The sequence below is a fragment of the Caenorhabditis briggsae genome (genome assembly GCF_000004555.2).
Source record: "Caenorhabditis briggsae complete genome, chrV, whole genome shotgun sequence".
Classification (NCBI taxonomy): Eukaryota; Metazoa; Nematoda; class Chromadorea; order Rhabditida; family Rhabditidae; genus Caenorhabditis; species Caenorhabditis briggsae.
The window spans coordinates 8,831,957-8,853,138 of NC_013488.2; the positions used below are offsets into that span (position 1 = coordinate 8,831,957).

The 21,182-nt window shown below is 37.7% G+C and overlaps 5 protein-coding genes across 5 annotated transcripts; 3 read left to right on the top strand and 2 right to left on the bottom strand.

Annotated features, from left to right (window-relative positions):
- Positions 1 to 1,971: 1,971 nt before the first annotated feature.
- CBG23398 lies at positions 1,972 to 3,886 on the top strand (the record flags this gene model as incomplete). Its single annotated transcript, XM_002636638.1, has 8 exons — positions 1,972 to 2,221; positions 2,271 to 2,442; positions 2,487 to 2,606; positions 2,649 to 2,844; positions 3,197 to 3,289; positions 3,336 to 3,401; positions 3,624 to 3,718; positions 3,766 to 3,886. The coding sequence occupies 8 exons, from the start codon at positions 1,972 to 1,974 to the stop codon at positions 3,884 to 3,886; spliced, it is 1,113 nt and encodes a 370-aa protein (XP_002636684.1).
- A 432-nt stretch (positions 3,887 to 4,318) lies between these two features.
- Cbr-col-37 lies at positions 4,319 to 5,318 on the top strand (the record flags this gene model as incomplete). Its single annotated transcript, XM_002636637.1, has 2 exons — positions 4,319 to 5,235; positions 5,285 to 5,318. 2 exons carry the CDS (start codon positions 4,319 to 4,321, stop codon positions 5,316 to 5,318), a joined length of 951 nt encoding a protein of 316 aa, XP_002636683.1.
- Positions 5,319 to 5,586: 268 nt separating this feature from the next.
- Cbr-srj-4 lies at positions 5,587 to 6,840 on the bottom strand (the record flags this gene model as incomplete). Its single annotated transcript, XM_002636636.1, has 4 exons — positions 5,587 to 5,764; positions 5,810 to 5,973; positions 6,019 to 6,432; positions 6,589 to 6,840. The coding sequence occupies 4 exons, from the start codon at positions 6,838 to 6,840 to the stop codon at positions 5,587 to 5,589; spliced, it is 1,008 nt and encodes a 335-aa protein (XP_002636682.1).
- A 3,502-nt stretch (positions 6,841 to 10,342) lies between these two features.
- Positions 10,343 to 11,494, bottom strand: CBG23395 (the record flags this gene model as incomplete). Its single annotated transcript, XM_045237433.1, has 3 exons — positions 10,343 to 10,532; positions 10,575 to 10,753; positions 10,784 to 11,494. The coding sequence occupies 3 exons, from the start codon at positions 11,492 to 11,494 to the stop codon at positions 10,343 to 10,345; spliced, it is 1,080 nt and encodes a 359-aa protein (XP_045097756.1).
- Positions 11,495 to 12,822: 1,328 nt separating this feature from the next.
- Positions 12,823 to 20,869, top strand: CBG23394 (the record flags this gene model as incomplete). The annotated part of the gene is made up of 13 exons (XM_002636634.1): positions 12,823 to 12,877; positions 14,500 to 14,598; positions 14,883 to 15,022; positions 17,886 to 18,012; positions 18,683 to 18,837; positions 18,889 to 19,303; positions 19,364 to 19,578; positions 19,628 to 19,825; positions 19,924 to 19,993; positions 20,039 to 20,294; positions 20,344 to 20,456; positions 20,506 to 20,621; positions 20,675 to 20,869. 13 exons carry the CDS (start codon positions 12,823 to 12,825, stop codon positions 20,867 to 20,869), a joined length of 2,154 nt encoding a protein of 717 aa, XP_002636680.1.
- Between the last annotated feature and the right edge of the window lie 313 nt (positions 20,870 to 21,182).

Below are 21,182 nucleotides of genomic sequence, written 5' to 3' on the forward strand. Positions count from 1 at the left end.
ACTTGACAGCCGAGCTCCAGATTCCTGAAAATGACCAAAATTGTCGAAAATCTACTGAAAAAATAAGTTTTTTAATCAACTGAGAAATACGTTTTTGTTTGTATATTTATTGACCGGTACAGTACTTATTCTTATTTTCCGTAAAATTTTTCTTTAGGCACACATTTCCTTAAACTTGAACTCCTAATGATTTCTGGAAGAAGAATGCAACACAAAAATTCCTAATTCCAAATCCTCGTAGTTTGCTCAATGAAGCGCAGCACAGCTCCCACATTTAACCGGACATTCCCCGGACATTTTTTGTTCTTCTATTCGTTTTGTTTCCAGAGCAAAAAATTGAATGAGGAAAAAGTCTCTCTATCCCTCTCTCCATTCATTTGACGTCACTTAAAAAGAGCTAAAAAAGATCAGGAACTAAAAAAAAAAGTTTGTACATGTCAAACTGGTCTACGAGAATCGAAATTGAAGCTGCAGGTTGTCATAGGAAATGCAGCTGAAAAACGATATACTTTTTATTTAGGATGATGTTTGTTTAAATTTCTTTTTTTTTCCAGAATGTTTTCCACAATATAAATCACTCTTTTGTTAAATTTCTTCTGTCGTTTTTGAGAGTTTTGAGAGTTTTTAGAGTCAGAATATTTTAACATGTTTTTCTTTTCTATTCTTCATTTCGTCGTCTTGAAAACTTTTTTTGTCTGAAAAATATGTGTGAAAAGGAACGTGCTGTTTTCATATATTCATCTCTTCACTCATCCAAATTCATAGCGTGTTAATCTGCTGGAGATGAGGAAAAGAAGGTACAAAATCGGCTTCGTGAAAAGAAGAGAAGAGAAAAAACGAATGAATAATTTCATCACTCACTTGTTCAATTTTTGAGAAAACCAAGGAATATGACGAAAAGGATGGATATTCTTTGAAATGTTCGATTCATTTATTGATTATATTTTGCAAAAAATGGGATAGCAAAACATTAGGTTCCGTAATTTTTTATTCGTAGATCAGTATGATGTCACCGTATTTCCTCTAATAAAACTGACAAAACGGACAACTTTGAGATAAATTATCTCGACTCCTATGAAAAACATAAAAAAATCTGTCAACTGATAAAATAACATCATCAATATTTTATCAGTTAAAAATATGTTGATATCTTCAATAGAAATCGAGATAACTGAAGTGAACTTTCACTATTCGATTCGGCTTCTATTAGAGGAAATACGGTATATGTCCATTTTCAAAAGCAAACTATCCTCGAAAGTATTTTTTATGATATGAGTAAACCATCTCAATCCTAAATTTTTTATTCTGCTTATCTGTAAAAATTTTCTTAAAACTTTGTAATTTTGGTTTTACAATTCGTCAAAAATATCTTCGTCAACCGGAATTTCCGGATTCCGGATTCCGTATTTCTAATTCTGGATTCCGAATTCCGGATTCCGTATTCGGGATTTCAGATTTAAAATTCCGTGATTTCATGTTCCGGATATCAGATTCCGGATTCAGGATTAACAATCCAAACTCCGAGAGATTAATTTTATTCCGGATCCCTTAAAAATTATTTTAGTCCGGTTTCCGTATTTGGGATTTCGTTTCTCGGAAAAATACTCTCTGCTCACCACTTATTTCAATTGTAACTCTTCAATTTTCCTTCCAATATGTTTAACCTTTCCCCATCAACGATCATGTTTATCTCCTTATAAATATGCGTACTTATAATCCTTATATAAATTGAGCTAATTCCGAAACAAACATCTTCATCTCGTCGGTTTCTTCCTCATTCTCCTATTTCAATATTTTTTCTAGCCAATGACCATCGGATGTCTTCTCTAATTCCTAATTTGAGACAAGAATAGATAGATCAATTAGAGCTTTTTTCTTCCCTCATATTTCTCTCTTCTTTAGCTTCTCCTTCTTCTTTTTTGCAGTACTCCGACCAAACTTTTCTTCATTTTCCCTCATATTTTCAGCAAAATGAATGCGTCTGAACTCTTGCAACAACAGTTCTTTCGCGAATGGAATTTCTCATCTCGCCTTTTGTTTTACTCAATAATTGCTGTCACTTCGTTCACTCTTCCGGTACTAGTACTGATTTTGGCACTGATTCGACCCCATAGGAATTCCCAATATTTTCCATATATGTGTGGAATAATTAGTGGAAACTTTGTCTTGTTATCTACAATTTTCACAATGGTAGTAGCAGAAAATGTTCATATTGTCTACTGTAAGTTTGATTCACTATGTTATAAATTCTAAATATTTTCCATTTCCAGATTACTTCCCCGGATACCTAATCTGCAAAATCTCAACTTTCGTCGTCAACAGCGCTTCATGTTTCATTCATTGGACATGGGTCGGAATGTACGCTCAAAGATTTATCCATGTATTTTTTCCACTTCGATCAAGAAGAAAGCTCCCTCGAAGCTCGTGGAACACACTCTTAATGTTGGTAATCTGCGATTAAATACTTCTAATTTTTTGTTGTTTAGAATTCTCGGTCTATCATGTGTATGCCAAATTTGGGCTCCAATCACAATAACCGAGCGTCATGTCAATCACGAAAACGGCACTTCTGGCACGTATTGTGCAGAGCATCCGTATTTTAGCAGGTGAATTTGAACATTTCTTCACAACTGACATAAGCTTTTCAGTTCATCAAAAATCATAGTCCTCGTGGAAAGTACTATCACATTTTTCATCCCATTCATGCTCACTGTGCTCGCAGACATCTCCGTTTTGGTCTCGAAAGTTCCATGGCAGACCCCATTCAAACTGATTTCCGCAGATGATTTGAGAAGTAACAATAGAAGTGATAACATGAAAATTGTCTCGAGATTGAATTTGGAGGTAAACTGAATTTTTAGTTCTTTAAGCAACATACGCTATCATGACAGAAAATGTGTACTTCTGTGTTTTCGAACCTACTGTGAACCCTCTCACTCATACCGCCAACTTTGAGCTCGTTTATCTCAATTTCTGTAAAAGACATTAAAAATATGTAAACTGACAAAATATTTTTGATGTTATGATTAACATTTTGTCAGTTGACAGCTTTTTGATATCTTTTACATGAAAGGGGATATATCGGCTCAAAGTTGACGGTTTGGATGGATCGAGTGTTTACGGTATTCATACATGCGAAAAAATGTACTTCGTGTGTCTTAAAAGCAAAACATGAATAACCACATTATGGTTTCAGTATGCCGAAAAACGGAGGATCATTGCTATTAAACGATGTCTGGTGTCGGCGACATTCACTCTTGTCCTAAATCTCCCTAATTATGTTCTTCAGGTAACCAAACATAGCTGATAAACTCATAAAAAAGAAATGTTTTCAGTTGATCGATGAGTTTTACAAGTTGAGAGTTCATGAAGATATATCTGTTCGACGAGTGTTTCTCCAGGTGAGCACTTACGAAAAGTGCCATCTTCCTTATAAATAAAACGCTAGAGGCGTCTGTCCGTCCCGGTGTCAGTCTGTAAACTTTTGAAAAGCTTGAAAAATTAATATAAGTTTACTTGACCTTTTGAAAATAATTGAGGAGCTGAGCTACGAATCAGTGAAAAACTAGATTGATTCGCGCCGAAGGCGCACTAGCTTGCTGGTTTAAAATAATTTATTTCAGGCGGACGCAGCTGTATACATTCTTTACCTCTTGCAATTTCCATTAGTACCTGTGAACATGTATTTTCTCCGACAAAACATCACAAGAAGCTCCAGGTTTGTAATCCTTTTCTTCTTTTTCTTTCAATTCATCCATTTTGCAGAAAATTGCGAGAGAAGACGACACTACAACAGGAGCACAGTAGATCATTCCAAGTTCTTGAAATGAGTAATGATAGGGTTCCATTGAGCACAACGATTCTTTCGCCAACATCAATTCCATGAAAATTCGAAGCTATCAAGTGAAAACGGGCGGTGCTGAAATATCGAATCTCGAATATCTCTTGATCTCTATTTATTTTTGTTTTTAAAAGGTTTTTTAAACATACTGTTTATTTTTGATCTCATCAACTGTAATAAATGTTTTATGAAAAAAAAAGAAACATTATTTTCCATCTGATATCGTTTAAAAGTTCAAGAAGTGGGAACTTGTTCTCCATCCAAACGATACTATGTAAAAGACAAGTTCTGGTTACCACTATCATATCAGATGTTCTTATGTCGTCTATGATCAAAACCAGTATGGTCACACTACATGAAACAATCAGTATAAAAATGAAGAAATTCTCAGAAAAGACATACCAACTGTTCTACATTCTTTCACTAGTTATTTCTATTCCTTCTTTTCCTCTGAAAATTTTGAATACAAATTTCAGAATGGGCCACATCCAAGTTCTCTTATTCGTCGTGACAAGCGCTTCTGCCTTGGCAGCTCTCACCGCCATCTTCTCGGCCATCCATGTGATGACCGACATCAGCAGCTTCCAAGATGAGGTGCTCACCGATTTGAGCAACTTCAAGCAGTATGCTGACGACGCTTGGGGAGTGATGGTTCGCACTGGAAACTCACCAGGATTCCGTTTCGAACAAATCACTGGAAGAGTTCGTAGACAGTATGCTACTGCTTCTGGAGGAGGTGGAGGATGCCAGTGTGCCGCCCAGGCCTCTGGATGCCCAGCTGGACCACCAGGAGCCCCAGGACAAGACGGAGCCCCAGGAGAACCAGGAACACCAGGACAAGACGGACAAGCTGGAGGAGCTGGAGTTGCCGAGCAGCACTCTTCTGCTTCCGCATGCATCACCTGCCCAGCCGGACCACCAGGACCACCAGGACCAGATGGATCTGCTGGACCAGCTGGACCAGCCGGAAACCCAGGACAGGATGGACAAGGAGGAGGAGCTGGAGCCCCAGGACCAGCTGGAGGACCAGGACCAGCAGGACCAGACGGACAACCAGGAGCACCAGGAAACGATGGAGCCCCAGGAGCCCCAGGAACCCGCTCTAGCAGCTCTCCAGGACCAGCCGGACCAGCCGGACCACCAGGACCACCAGGAACCGACGGAGCTCCAGGAGGAGGAAGCGGACCAGGACCAGCTGGACCAGCCGGACCACCAGGACCAGCCGGAAACCCAGGAGGAGCTGGATCTGACGGACAACCAGGAGGACCAGGATCCGATGGAGCCCCAGGAAGCGATGCCGCCTACTGCCCATGCCCACCAAGAAGCGGAGCTGTCGGAGCAGGAGGAGGTGGAGACGCCGCCGTCGTTGGAGGAGGAGGAGGCGAAAGCCCAGCGTGAGTAAACCGTTACTTGTTTTCCTTTTCCAATCTTAATAATTTCCAGATACCCACAACGCAGACACCGATTCTCAAACTAATCGATGGACCCCCAAATTCCAGAGATTGAGAAAAACCTTACAAAAACATTGCCAATTAGTATTAGCACCATTTTGTGTGAGAAATAAACCATTTCTTCTGGCATTCATTTGTTTATTTACATTTCTACAAAGTACAAAAGATTTCAAAGTTTGGTTAGATATTCGTGAAGAAAATTGTTCTGACTAGTGGGAATGGGAGATTCGGAAAAATAGTTAAAATGAGTTAAAAAATCAAGGGAGATTTTATTTTCTTTGAGTAGCAATAACTTCAAATCTTCGAGCTTTCTCCAGCAGTAGTTTCTGGATTGGTTTTTGATGGACGAAGCATACAAGGTGCAAAGATTTTGAAGAAGGCGTTACGGTAGTCCGGAAGAAGTAGAATAATCGCCAGAGGATCAATAAATGGGAATGCTGCAACGGCGATGACTGCGGTGTAGTTGTTCAGGCTGGAACATAGATTTGGAAGATTTTTTTTTAATGTACAAAACTACCTTTTTGAGTCTACATGAATCAGTGGAACAGTCCAGGCGAAAACACATGGGATGTAACTAATTGCGAATGGGATGAATGTCTGGATTGCCAGAGCTTTCAGAAGATTCCGATGCATTTTCTTTGTTGTTTTGCTCATTTCTACCACACTTAGCTTTGAGTGAATCTGAAACAATGTTTGGATATCTGAAATTCTTTAAATTAAACTAACAGTCCATCCAATCCATATACAGAAGTAGATTGTCCAACATGAAATGATCGAAATGATAACTATTCCAGCCGATGTCCGCGCAATCAATCCAGTAGATGCTCCCCAGTAAGTGCTACCCAGAATCGGAACTTTATAGACATCTGCATTATAATCCCGACGGAATGGAACTTCTAGATAAGATCTCATCTCATCATCTGACCACATACAGAAGTAAACCGAGCAAAACCAAACAATTCCTTGTCCCATCACTCCAAGAGCCATCGCAGTAATCCATTTTGGATCCGCGAAAGCTGGAATCCATTGTGGACGGCAGAGTGCCACGTAACGGTAGATGAAATGAACTTCAAGGACTCCGTAGCTGAGTGAGAAGAACATGCAACGAACACAGAGAGCAGCAAAACCCATTTCTGGATCCTGAAATTTTTATGAATGGAAATATAACGAGTTGAAGTTTAAAGTCTAATTGCATTGCTCACATGAGCAGATATTCTCAGGCAACATCAGATTCTTAAGGTCGTGGTGTCTGATGCAGTAACTTATATCTTGGCTGAAATCTCGCAACAGGCCTACCTCTGCAAACGGTCCATGCGAAACAAAGAGACAGAATGTATTTCCTTCACTATGAGATCCCATAGCAACAACCATATCCACTGTGGAGTACATGATATCAAAGATTCCAAAACTCATAAGCATATACTTGTAGGCACCGAACGAAGAACGAGTTTTCTTGAGAACGATGTAGACGAAAATTGAGTTGCAGATATAAGAGAGAATTCCGAATATGATCGGAGCCCAGTGGTGCAGGAAGCCCACGTAAATCATTCCGGACAGTTGATCGGACTGGAAAAATTCGTATAACGTTCCGAAAAGTTTTAATGACACTAGAATCTTTTAAATGACGAGTTTTTCTCACCTCCGCTTTAGAGGACAACATTTTAGAACTACAATTCTAGCCGTGAGTTATCAGAAATATCAAATTTCACAAATCAGAAGATGAATGACAAGACACTAGAGCAAGGAGATTGGGTGGGAATATTCACAGGGTGTTCTTTTTTAGTGCACACTGCTGATATATGTTTTCAATCTGATGAAGATGTATTTTTTTCGCTTCTGTGGGAATAGAATTCAATGAGAACACCAGTCAATTACGTTTCTTTTTGAATTCTGCCCTATTTTTCGAAATTCAATAGGATTAGCTGTTTTTATCTGCTTTTTTGAAATTGAAAGGTGGATCAATGGATTCAGAGAGAGCAGAATATTTGAAAAGAAAAAAGAGCCAGGGATCGAGGGAATATTACGAAGCTGGTGCAGTTACTGATATCTTCAGGCCCAAATATACCGCCCAAACCGACAACTTTGAGCTCAATTATCCCAGTTTCTATGAGAGATATCAAAAATGTGTCAACTGACAAACCGTTTCTGATATCATGATAAACATTATCAGTTGCAGGTTTCTGTTATCTTTCACAAGAATCGAGATAGTTGAGGTCAAAGTTGACGGTGGTTTGGGTGAAGGAAATAAGGTATTTATGCTAGATCGTAACGAGAAACCCAAAAATATAGAGAACAAAAAAAACTTTCCATATTTGAGGACCAAATTCAGAAAAAAACAAGTTTCTGAAAAATTGTAAAACTGCGGAGCCCTGTAGATGCGTTCTTCTTTTATAGTATCCACCAGTACCGTAAAGTTGGCTCCGCCCATTTACTTCTGATTTCCCCAGGAGGAAGATGTATCGTGCCCACCCTCGCTATAAAACGCATTGTATTTTTCGCCTTTATTTTCCCTTCGAAATGCATTCGCCAGCCTTTTGTATTCAATAAATGTTCTGCAATCCCTTTTACAAGGAAGCATCTCCATCTGGAAGAAAATTCAGTAGTGGGTGGGAGGAGTGAATAATAGAGACTACTGTAGAAGAGAGAGGGAGGAGAGGGATGATCAAGAAGAATAATGGAAGGAAATATCTGGAAAGAAATTAAACCGTGTGGTTTGTTGATGCATTTCGATTGAAATGGGATTAAAGGCTCAAGAGTTGTTTGCAAACCTAGGAAGGAAATCATGGTCCCAAGAATTTCTTAGAGGGAGGGGGGTTCTTCAGAAAACCTCTTCCAGTTTGCAAATCTTTCAGCTTTTTTTCTGCTCGGCTGTCAGATTGTTACTCCTGGTCCAAGGTTTGATGGTTTGGACGGATGTCGGCCAGGTCCTGCTCGGAGATCGCTTAAAAACGGATGTGCAGCGGGGCATGGTCAGATTTGATCGGCTTTGGTTACGGTTTAATTCGCAATCAAATTTTAGTTTCAAGCTTTTTGGTGCGCTCCGGAGGACACTAAAGGAAGCGATAAAACTTTTTATTTTCCTCCGGTGATCGAAATCGCTATTATCCGATTTTTATAGCTTCTATAAAAATGTCAAAAATGATGTAACACCACCGACTCACTATCAGATAGCCCTCTAGTCAGCTACGCTCGTGCGTCACCATGATAATTTTTTTTTAATTCATGGTATCAAGAAGAATTCGGTATACATCCATACTTCACAACTATACTACTCAATTTTTGCCGATGCCTACGACTTTTATCTTCACTTTTCCAAGAATCCCTGTTACGTGCGTTTTCTTCAAGATCTATCAAAGTCCAAATTCAAAGTTTTTGAATTCATTACAAACATCGAAGTTCAGAGGTACTAACTAGACGAGAGCATCTAACTTCAAACGACAAAAAATATAACAGCCAGACTGGCTGGACGTTTTGTAGTTTTTCTTAATAAACAGATGAGGTCTGATGATCAACTAGAATCGTCTCGTCTGATTACTTAGAGAGTCGGAGACGGAGAGAATCGAAAGAAAATTTCAGAGTTCTGAGAAGTAATGCATTTCTTCGAAGGAAAATGATTCAGTTTTCTTGAGATCTTTAATCAAAAACCATCAAGAGGGCTACTGAAAGTTTCTTATTTCAGAAAAGATATCATAAGAAAGTAATTTTCAAATATTTTCAATCGAGTTTCATAATTCAGTTTGGGAATAGTTTCCGACACTGATAATTACTCACCATTGAAAATATAGACGACCTTTGTCGTTGGGCAATGACAGATTTTGAGAATTTATCGAAATATTAATCCGAAACCTCTGAAACGATTTTCAAGGATATTCAATTCGAAAACATAAACGTTCGAAACATGGCAGAAGAACTAATGACATAATGCTATACATATGACTCGCAACAAAACATTCCTGCTGAAAATATCTAACTAGTGGTGTTTTCTTTGGCATTTAAAACAAGAAGCAAAGCTTAAATTATCAAGGAAATGATGTAAGAAAGCTTGGCTAGACTACAACTTTTAAGTTCTTGATCGCTGGTTGAAGAAAGAAATGGACTCAAACCACATCGCAATGTTGAGATTGAATTAGTTCAGAGGTCTTTCTTTGAGTAATAGGTTCTAAATGTTTATAGGAGGCATTTCTCGTGAAACTGCAACCGCCATATTTTACAGAAAAAATTGAGAAAACGAATAATTTTTGTCACCGTAACTTCAAAGGGGGCTCCGACCGGAAATGTTCATTGCAGTAAAATGTGAAAATAAATGCAAAAATTCCGAAACAAAAATCCTGAAAAGTCAATTCGATTTTTTTGAGTTCCAGCCAAAACTGACAATTCTAGGCCACCTCTAGAAAGTCGTCGGAACTGATAAAACAAGTTCTTAATTTTTATATAAATCTAAAAAGTTTTAGTCGGAGTGATCTTTTTGATGATTCCTGAAAAAATAAGGCTTGTGACTTTCTGAATCTGTTATTATTATGTGTTTGTTGAGATCTTTGGGAATAGAAGACTGATTATACGAATCCGGTTCAATTTACTTATGTTGCAGTTTAACCAAAGTAACCTAGTTATGGCAATATAAAATAATAACACGCATTTGAGCTAACTACAGTAGTAACCAGAAACTAATATATTTCTTATGACTTTTTTTCCTGGTAATAAGTGAATTTTCAATATTCATTTACAGGCAATACCATTAGGTTCAATTCTTATCAAGTTCCTTGTTTTGGTGGTTCAACGCACCACCGTACTCCATTTGAAGTTTTCTAATCCATCGTAAATGTCTTGTAGTTTTCACTGAATTTTGTTCGGAAAAAAAGATGAGACAATAATTTTAGTCTCCGTCGGAGAGTCACGAGCCACCTTTGCTTTTTTCAGCATTCGTACTAGACAGACTATAGCCAAGAGTTCGGTTGTTTACGAAACTGAAAATCAGAACAGGAACATGAGACACGGGGGAATGTACCATTTATGAGAATGAAAGTTTAGTATAGTGGGGTGAATCACATCATTAAGTATTTGTTGTTCTTCCTGAAATTTCACTAGCCGTTGTACCAGGATAGGTACGAGTTGGATTGAAAATGAATGGAAGGAAGATTCTGAAAAAGGCGTTACGGTAGTCTGGAAGAAGCATCATAATCGCCAAGGGATCGATAAATGGAAATGCAGCAACTGCAATTACAGCAGTGTAATTGTTCAAACTGAAATCAAGATTTAGGATTTTTTATTTTTGAAGATGTTACCTTTTCGAATCTACATGGATCAATGGAACGGTCCAGGCAAAAACACACGGAACATAACTGACAGCAAAGGGAATGAAAGTTTGAATTGCTAATGCCTTCAGAAGATTACGATGCATCTTCTTGGTATTCTTACTCATGTCAACAGTATTCAGAGTTTTGTGAATCTGAAGATGGCTTGTCTGAATTTCTCATTTTTTGATTTTAAGTACCGTATAACCCGTCCAGATGCAGAAATAGATTGTCCAGCAAGAGATGATTGAGATGATAACGATTCCAGAGGATGTACGAACAATAAGCTTGGTGGAGGCACCCCAATACGTACTTCCAAGAACTGGCACTTTGTAAACATCAGCATTGTAGTCTCGACGGAATGGAACTTCCAGGTACGATCTCATCTCATCATCTGACCACATACAGAAGAACACAGAACAGAACCAAACGATTCCTTGGCCTAGATCTCCGAGAAATAAGCCAAAAATCCATTTTGGATCACTGAATATTGAAATCCATTTTGGCTTGCAAAGAGCAATGTAACGATAGATGAAATGGACTTCGAGAACACCGTAACTCAACGAAAAGAACATACAACGAACACATAGCGCAGCAAACCCCAGATTAACATCCTGAATAGCCTTGAGTGAGAAAATGAGGGCTTTCTTGTAATTTACCTCAGCAAATGGTCCATGAGAGACAAAGAGGCAAAATGTATTTCCTTCACTATGAGATCCCATAGCCACAAACATATCCACTGTAGAGTACATGATATCAAAGATTCCAAAACTCATAAGCATATACTTGTAGGCGCCAAAGGATGATTTCGTTTTCTTCAAAACAATGAAAACAAAAATCGCGTTGCAAACGTAGGAGAGAATACCAAAAACTATTGGAGCCCAGTGATGGAGAAACCCAACGTAAATCATTGGATAGACTGGAAATTAGAAAAAATAGAAAACATAAGTTGAAAAGAAATTCAGAAGAAAAATAATTTTGTAAAGGAACCTATAAAACCTTAGTACCGTAAAACTTGTAATACGTAGAAGGGGATGGGGCCTACACTGTCAAGTTCGAGCTATTTTTCTTGGCTCATGCGCAAGATATCAAAAATATGTCAACTGACAAAACACTTCTGTTATTACGATAAACATTTTATTAGTTGACCACTTTTTGATATCTTTGTCAGGAACCGGGATAAATTAGCTGAAAGTTGAAAGTAGAGGGCCCTTCTATTACAGGTTTTACCATATATGAGAAATGAAGATGTTGATGCAGGTCTAGACTAATATTATCCGTTTAAAGTAATTCCCATGTTGACTATATAATAGAAACATGTATTATTTTATTTTTTTTTATTAAATCAACTTGGTGGTCTCTCGGGGAGTGGGTTTTACTGAAAATTCTAGTTTTTCAAAAAAAAAAATCACAACTTTCATAGTTCGTAAAGCAAGTTGATAGTAGCAATTATACGAAAAAAAAAGTGACGAGTCTATTTTGTTGCCATATTTGATCATGAGTTGATTGTTTTGCACACTGAAGGGACCTAATTAGCAGGTGAATGATAATCTTTCAACTTTTTCTTATTCGTATTTGCTATGCCAGACATCGGAAATTCAAAAAAACCTTTAAACATTGAAAAATACTAGACAAACTAGACTCAAGCTCAATAAATAAAGAAGTAATGATTCATAAATAAATGAAACGTTGGGTGCACTAAGTTATTGGTCAGGATATAAATGAATTTAGAGAAATTATTGCAGGTAGCATATGTTGCGATATTCGAGCTGGCATTATTTCAGACAACTGATTTATGTAAATTGCTTTTGAATGAGTAAACCAGGTTAGGAGGAAGAAAAAAACAAAATCATGGAAGTGAGAAGACTGGCGAAAATAGACAAGTAGCTCATTTATATAGGTAATCAACCAGTACAATACTTGTCTGATCGTTCATCGTGTGAGGACTTTTTAATGAGCAATTGATCGGCAGGCAAGGAAAGCAAAAATATAGTTACAAAGTGACTGAAATGGACTTTACATACTATCGAGATCGAACAATACAATTTCTGGAAAATTGGAATATGGTCAATTAGGTGTGTAGTTGTCCTAATTATATACTTTGAGATGAACTAGTTCCGTGACCCTGTGACCGTAATTTTTCCTGACAGCTACAGTATGCCACGTGAGCCATGTACAGGAGGCATATGATTCGCTCTGGAGCTATTAACTACTCGACTGACAACTAATCAAACTCACCATGACCTACTTGACACTAACCCGCGGAATTTCCACGCGGTTATTGAAAGGGGCAGGTACAGTAACCTGTGGGGACAATGGGGGTTTTTCGAAAAAAAAAAGGATTACTGTAGGTCAGATAATCCCTTATACCGTAAAACCTGTAAGGACCTTCATACTGTTAAGTTTAAGCAAAATTATCTCAATTCCTAAGCAAGATTTCGAAAGATATATTAAAAAGATATCGAAATGTGTAAACTGACAAAACATTTCTGATATTATGATAAACAATTTATCAATTTCCAATATTTTATATCTTTGACAGGAACCGAAAAAAATTTGTTTGAATTTAAAAGTTAGGGGGTCCTTCTATTACAGGGTTTGCGGTATATTTTTTGTGTTGTATTGTTTTTTTTCAAACCTCTTGAAGCCGCATCAGATCAGTGATCGGTTTACACTCTCCTACTCCTTTTCCTTTGGGTTCTCAAGTTTTTTCTTGCCCAGTAACTTTTTCGAAGATTTTTCTCTCTTGGCACGTTCTCTTTCATCTCACACCAGTTCCCAACTTTTATGTCAACCAGTTGATTTATGCTCCTTAGCAACTTCCTGACTTACAGTAACTTACACTTGAATTTCTAATTACAAAGTTTCTGAATATCTGAATTTCCATTTTTTTGAATTTCCCAATTTTGAATTCTAGATTACTGAGTTTTTAGAGTTTTGAAATCCGAAATATTTGAATTCCCAAATTTCTAGATTTTTCAATTTTTGATATCTAATATTTTGAATTCCTAGATTTCAAAATTTTCAAATTTCGGAGTTTCAAGGGTTCTGCATTTCTGAAATTCAAAATCAACAAATTTTCACGAGATTGTTCTTCGATTTAGGTTGGATCCTCAAACGATAAAAAGTCTGAAAATTTTAAATTAGAAAATTGAGGTCAAAGTATTCTAGTCTGTCACCCCTGATATTTCATTTATATAAGACTGTTTTTATTGTGTTTTCTTCCCATATGACAGTATTTGTTTTTGGTTTTGTTTATATTTTGATATGATTCAGTTTTAGATTTCAACGAAGAATTTCATAGGGCTAGAATTTTTCTTTATTTTTCAGTTTCCCGATTCCGTTTTATTAATCTTTTTTGTAACTGTAAGATTTTGCAACATGTTGAGAAGCATTGCGAAATTCGTCCTCTCCTACAGAGGTTTTCAAATGTTCCAATAGATTTGTGGGTCCACATGTCTCGGAAGAGAAGTGCATTTTTCGCAAGGAAAAAAGCATGAAAAAGGGAGGAAGCATTGGGATAGAGGCGTCTGCGTCTCATGGGTCTACTTTACTTTTTCCTATATTTTTTTTTTCGTTTGTGCACACGATGAAAAGGAAAAAGGAAAAAAACCACTCTTTGCTCTTCTTTTTCTATTATTCAATTCCATTATGTTTTCCAAGTCTATCTAGGAAAATGACCTTGAAATTGGTTTTCTGATTTATCATGGGTCATTTCTCGAGACGTTTCAATGATAATGATAAGAGAAGGGGATTCCCCCGAAGTGTCTTTTGAAAAAACCTAAACGTCACCTGTTTCTGTTGTCTCCATTGATTACTTCTTTATAACTGACATCTTTCTTTAAATGTTTTTTTTCTATAACTTGTTTATGTTCTATAACATCTATATAATTTCTCGAAAACATTCATATTACAGCCCTTCAACCCAACCGTGCTTCATTCCGGAAGATGTCCATCGATAATTCGACCTGTCCACCAATTAATATCAGAAGATGTTCATGTACCAGTGAAGGATGTAAGTGATAAACTTTTTCACAAAAATACATTTTCGCACCAAAAAAAATCAAATCAGCTGGTTTAACAACTGATAAAGACTGTAATTTGAACACGAAACATAAAAAAGAACAAGAAAGTATGATCTCTGTTCAAGTCCAGTCACTTGAGGACTATTTTGAAGACCGTTTTTATTACCATGGGCACTGTAACCCGTATTGTCACTTTCTGTAGAAGAAAACTTTTGGAAACCCTGATACAACTTGACTTGTAAAGACACCGCTTCCTTATCACCCTGATTTCCAGTTTCTCCGAAAAAATCAATTACATCGCCGATCTGGGACCGTCGGCCTTCGAAAATACTTGATGAGAACCATCTACCGAAGCAACTTCTTGTACAACATCACCACGAGGATGGCGCATTTCTTCGAAATATTTCAGCGACGGTCAGTATTTTTTATCTCGATTTTTTTTTCGTCTTCGTCAAACGCACACAGTAGCCATAGAGACGTAGTAAACGATTGCTGCCCAGCACGTGCCTCTATTTTTATGGCTATCGAACGACTACAGCCATCGTCAGATCTTCTGTTGGAATGGGTACATGACAGTCTTTAGACGACGAAACGATTCTTGCTGAGATCGGGATGGGTGTAAATTGTAAAAAGAACTGGATGATCTCCGACAGACCATTGACTCGTTTGCTATAGTCACAAGGAACATTAGTAAGCAAATGCCAGAATGTTAGTTTAGAACTAAAGTATAGAAAAACCTATTACATTGAATGACGTTGTTAGAGGTTGAATTTGAATCTATAAACTTTTCGGAATTGTTCACATAGTCTTTGATACTTGGAAATGGTTATAGAGCTTTTCGGTAAACTCTTTGTGTCAGCAGTTGGGTGAACGCCTCGTCATTTCCTCCCGCTGAATCGCAAACAAAAAACAAAACTATAAGAAAAGTTATGCGGCAAATAGACAATTGCTATCGGAATAGTTGCTATCTCACGAGTTGCTATAAAGGAACAATTGCTATATATCTAGTTGCTATAACACAATTGCTATATTTGACACAATTGATATATATTTTCAAATTTCAAAGGTACAATTGCTATGGAATGTACCAGTTGCTGTGTGTGAATACATTTGCCATTTCTGACACAATTGCTATTTTGACGCAATTTGCTAGTTCTTACAGTTCATATTTTTGCGCATTTTAGTACATTTTCTCGGATCCTTTGCTTGGGAAAGTGGCCAAAATTCGGAGGGTGCAATGATTCGGGGGTACAGGCAGGTACAAACTAAAAATGATTCTGGGGTACAACTCATTTCATTTAGGGGTACAATGCTTGCGATTCGGGGGTACACAGTTGAGTGATTTACCCACGAAAATTCGAAAATCCCAAAAATTGGCCCAAAGTGAGCTATTTTCTTCCGGAAATTGTTCGAACAGGCAATAAAACATTACAAAAATTATTAAATTCAATTTTTCCACTAATTACCACGAAAATTTGAGCGAAAACAATGAAAAACGACGAATTTCCCCATGGAAGAGGAAACTCCGCAGTTCGGCCACGGCCATGGACTGATGACGTCATCGCTGCCAATTTCATTTTTTGGGATTTTCCTTCGTTTTTCAGTTTTTGCTTAAATTTTCGTGGTAATTAATCGAAAAAAATTAATTTCATAATTTTTGTAATGTTTAATTGCATGTTCGAACAATTTTCGAGAGAAAACAGCTCATTTTGGGCCAATTTTTGGGATTTTCGAATTTTTGTGGGTAAATCACTGAACTGTGATTGTTTCCTTCATTCAACGATCTAGAAAATTATGAAAAATGAGAACATTTCAATTACCACGAAAATTGGGGAAAATTGAAAAATTGGGAAAAATTGAGGAAAATTGAAAAATCGGGGAAAAAAAACGGAAAATTGGGCAAAAACGAAGGAATATTGAGAAACAAAAGGAAGTGAAATAGAATTGAGAAAAAAAAACAATTAAGAAAAATTGGTAGGAAAGTATCGACTGGGTGTTAAAACCTAAATTAAGAATGAAAATCCTGATTCTGTGAAAATTTGTCAAGATTATTTTACAGTTCTCCGTTGCATGCTTTTCGGAAATTTTGCGATTCAGAAATTCAAAAAATCACGCCTCTCACTATCAGTGGAAAAATTCAGTCGTAATTTGAAAAAAAATTTCTGTCGTAATTTTTGAAAATTCGGAAATTTTCAGATTCTCATATTCTGAAGTTCCGTAGTTCTCAGATTCCGAAATTCTGAAATTCAAAAGCTCTGAAATTTTAAGAATTCTGAGATTTTCTAGCTCTGAAATTTAGGTATTCAGAAAATCTCTCAAAAAAAGGTTCCCCCGAATCACAAGCAGCATATCATTTTACCCCTAAATGAGTTGTACCCCCGAATCATTGTACCCTCCGAATTTTTGGCCACTTTCAAAAGCAAAGGATCCGAGAAAATGCACTAAAATTGTGTCAAATATAGCAATTGTGTTATAGCAACTAGATATATAACAATTGTTCCTTTATAGCAACTCGTGAGATAGCAACCATTCCCATAGCAATTGTCTATTTGCCAAGTTATGCTTCATGAAGAAAGGAAGGCTGAAATGTCAAAAATGTTGAAAAAATTGGTATTTGAAACTCCCTCCAAAAGCAAGTACTGTACTTTAAAGGGGTATTTTGCAAAAACTGATCGAGGTTACGAGATACAAACATTTCATTCTTATCATTTCTCTTGATAACATTTTCGATGAAAAGAAGCGAACATCTCGTCTGCACTCGATGATTATTTGATTCTCGGTGCAAGAATTTGAAACCGAAGCTTTCGTTCTCATAAATAAAATATATCTTCTTCTTCTCGCCACCCACTCAACCACGTTGTCAACGAGAGAGTACTGTTATGTGCGGAGGTCGCAGACTGACAAAGGGTGCTGATGCACCGCGGCCATTCTTTCGCTGTTTCTTCAAAAGCACCCCGAACCGTCTCACTTTCTAACTCCGCCCCTTCCCTTCCTGGTAACCTCCTCTAGATTCTATTCTTCATTTTTCGTTCGTCGGGTGCAGGGCAGCCAGTGCTCTATTATTTACTCACTAAAGAATCACTTTCTTGACTGAAATGGCGACTGTCGGAGTACTTTATCCAACTTTTACGAGTTCTCCGCTCTTCGTGGAAGACCCGATTCTCATCTTGAAAGGTTCCATCGAGGTAAAACTGTTTTCTAAAAGACCTATCTTTTTGGCAACTGTCTGCAATGACTCGATTTTATCAAACTGTTATTTGAAAATAATGTTTTTCAGGAACTTGTACTTGAAGTCGATGAAACAGCTGGTACTCAACAAATCGGTGCTCCATCTGCATTACCGGAATCTCGAGTTCTAGTCCTCTACACTGGTGGAACGATTGGAATGAAAACTACAGATGGAGGTAACGATAAATTTTTATTATTCAAAAAATCTTAATCTGCAAAAAATTCTAAAACCAAACTTCAATTTTTTCGAATTCACTTTCATGTCGGCGTTTAACGACTTTTCAAAATCATGATGCCCGCACCGCCTCGTATTTTCAAAAATCACAACACAGATGATAAGTGTCTCGACATTGTGATATGCACTTTCACTTTACAAACGACTGATATTGTGTATTTCACATGAATTCGGCACATGAATCACATGGAGGTCTTTATTAATTCATTAAAAAACATTGCCTAACGTTAATTTAAGACATTGATGTTGCTCACTATCCTGCTCTCGCGATGAATGTTTCTAAAACTTCTCATTGAACGTTAAAAAAATTCCCAGAATGACTAGCTGAAAATTGTGCATAAAACTTTCAAAAGGCAGACACAGAATCTATAAATAATCCAACGGAAGGGTGAGAAATGGTGTGTTTGTCGAAAGATGATCGAAAAGTCAGCTGGAGTGAAACAAAGTAAAAGATAGGGAGCACGTGTGGTCTGACGCAACTGATCTGGGAAACGAGAAGCACGGATTAGTGGACGCAAATGTTGTTTGCAGGTTCCTCGGGTGCAAATTTTCCTCCTATTTCTTTTGAACGCAGTTTGCTCATCAGTATGTTTCAAAAATTAACATTTCAGTATACTGCCCAGTTCCTGGATATCTCCCTGAAGTTCTCCGCGACATTCCACCATTGAATGATCGTCGGTACATCGAAGAAAGCTACTCGAATGTGGCTGTTCGTCCCTATTCATTGCCACCAGTCCGGCACATGAAAAAACGCGTTGTCTATTGGGTTGGTTTCTAAAAATACTTTAGCAGCGATTTACCAATTTTACAATTTCAGATTGTGGAATATGAACCACTTCTCGATTCTTGTGACATGACATTTGACGACTGGATTCGTATAGCCACTGACATCAAAAAAGCCTATCACAAATACGACGGATTTGTTGTTCTTCACGGAACAGACACCCTCGCTTACACTGCAAGTGCACTATCATTCATGATGGAAAACCTTGGAAAGCCGGTTATTATCACAGGAAGTCAGATTCCAGTCGCAGAAGTTCGATCCGATGGTATGGAGAATCTGATTGGAGCATTGATCACTGCTGGTAACTTTGACATTCCGGAAGTCTGTGTTTATTTCAATAACAAACTGATGCGTGGAAATCGAACAGTCAAACTGGATAATTCAGCACTTGAAGCATTCGATAGTCCGAATATGTCACCATTGGCACAAATGGCTATAAATATCAAAGGTAACAACGATTTCTCGAAGACTGATTCATACTGTATGAGCCTATATTCAATTTTTCTAGTTAACTACGATTCAATCTTCCGAAGTGATATGGTTGCCGCATTCACAGTTCATGAAAACCTTTGCCGTGATGTTGGAATGCTTCGAATCTTCCCATCAATGACCATTGAATCAGTTCGCGCCTTCCTTCAACCACCAACCAGAGGTGTCATTCTTCAAACTTTTGGATCAGGAAACATGCCAACACGACGACAAGACATTATTTTGGCACTCAAGGCAACAAAATTCAATAAAAGTCACAATTACCTCTATTAAACCATTTTAGGATGCTATAGCGCGCGGTGTGATGGTCGTTAACTGTTCCCAATGTCTGAAAGGACAGGTCGATGTGAACTACGCCACAGGCAAGATTCTATATGACATCGGAGTCATTCCGGGATCCGATATGACGTCAGAAGCAGCTATGGCCAAATTGTGTTATGTATTGGGAAAAGACGAGTGGGATCTGCCAATGAAGAGGAGTGTACGTTATTTCCTAAAAAAAGTTGTTTACTTCATAATTAGGAACCGGTTTTGTATTGATTGTAAGTCATTTCTGTTTTCAATTTTTGACATTTTCAGATGCTTCAAGCAAACCTTCGTGGAGAGATGACTGTTGCAACTAAAGGAGCTATGCGAGAGCTTGATATCAGTTAGTTACTCTTTTTTGGAAAAATCCATCCTAAAATAATTCCAGTTCCACACATTGCCAAATGCCTGCGGGTTTCATCTTCTCAAGAAGTTCAACTTCTCCGTGATATCATCCTCCCACCAATGTTCTGTAATGCTGCCAAAACGAATGATGTTGAGATTCTGAAATCTTTGAAAGCAGCTGGAGTGAATTTCTCTGCCACTGACTACAATCTCCGAACTGCTCTTCACGTTGCTGCTTCGAATGGAAACATCGAATCGGTTAATTATTTGCTCAAAATAGGAACCAATGTGCATATTAAGTGAGATTAATTGAACTTATAATATGAAATCCTTACAATTCTTTTCCAGAGATATGTTCGGCTACAACGCTCTTGTATGTGCAGTGAAAGCGAAAGCGATGGATTGTGTCGTGGCGATTCGAGGAGCTGGTGGTTTCATAGATGCCTCGTCTCAGAAAATCGGTTTGATTTTAATTTTTTGAAACACCAATCATATCCAGAAAAATTTCAGGCGTTGAACTTTGTTTGGCTGTGTACCAGAATGACATCGAACTTCTGAAGTGCAACGAAGCAGCCGGAACTCACATGGGCGAGAAAGATTACGATAATCGCACGGCGTTACATGTGGTATGTTTGACTACAACTCGGACGGTCCAAGAGTCGAATGGATTATGTTTCAGGCTGCGTCTCTCAACAAACCAGAAATTGTCACTTATCTTCTCCAATGTGGTCTGAACCCGTACGAGAAAGATGACTTCGGAATCACACCAATTGACGAAGCCCGGCGACGAAATTTGCAGAGTATTGTGGATTTAATGGAAAACAACTACCACCCAGCGCCCGAAAACGGAGATGGAGTGTTTCATATGGAATGAATTTGACGAGGACTTATTGTCTAGAACAAGACCTGTTAGAGAAGACGAGTATCTGTATAACTTATAAATGCTTCCACATTTCCCCCTTCCCTGTGTGTTTTATCTATCGCATAATTAGACTAACATTGTGTTTTTACATTCTGACGAATAAAGTGGTGTCACTTTTACATGTATAGTTCGAATTGGGTTCGAAAATGTGAGAACAGAACTCTGAACAACATACATGGGGATTTGTTCCTTGTTCTTTCAGTTGTTTTCGATCGGCTGGAAATCACAGCCTGGAACACAATAACGATGATTATCCAGAAAATTG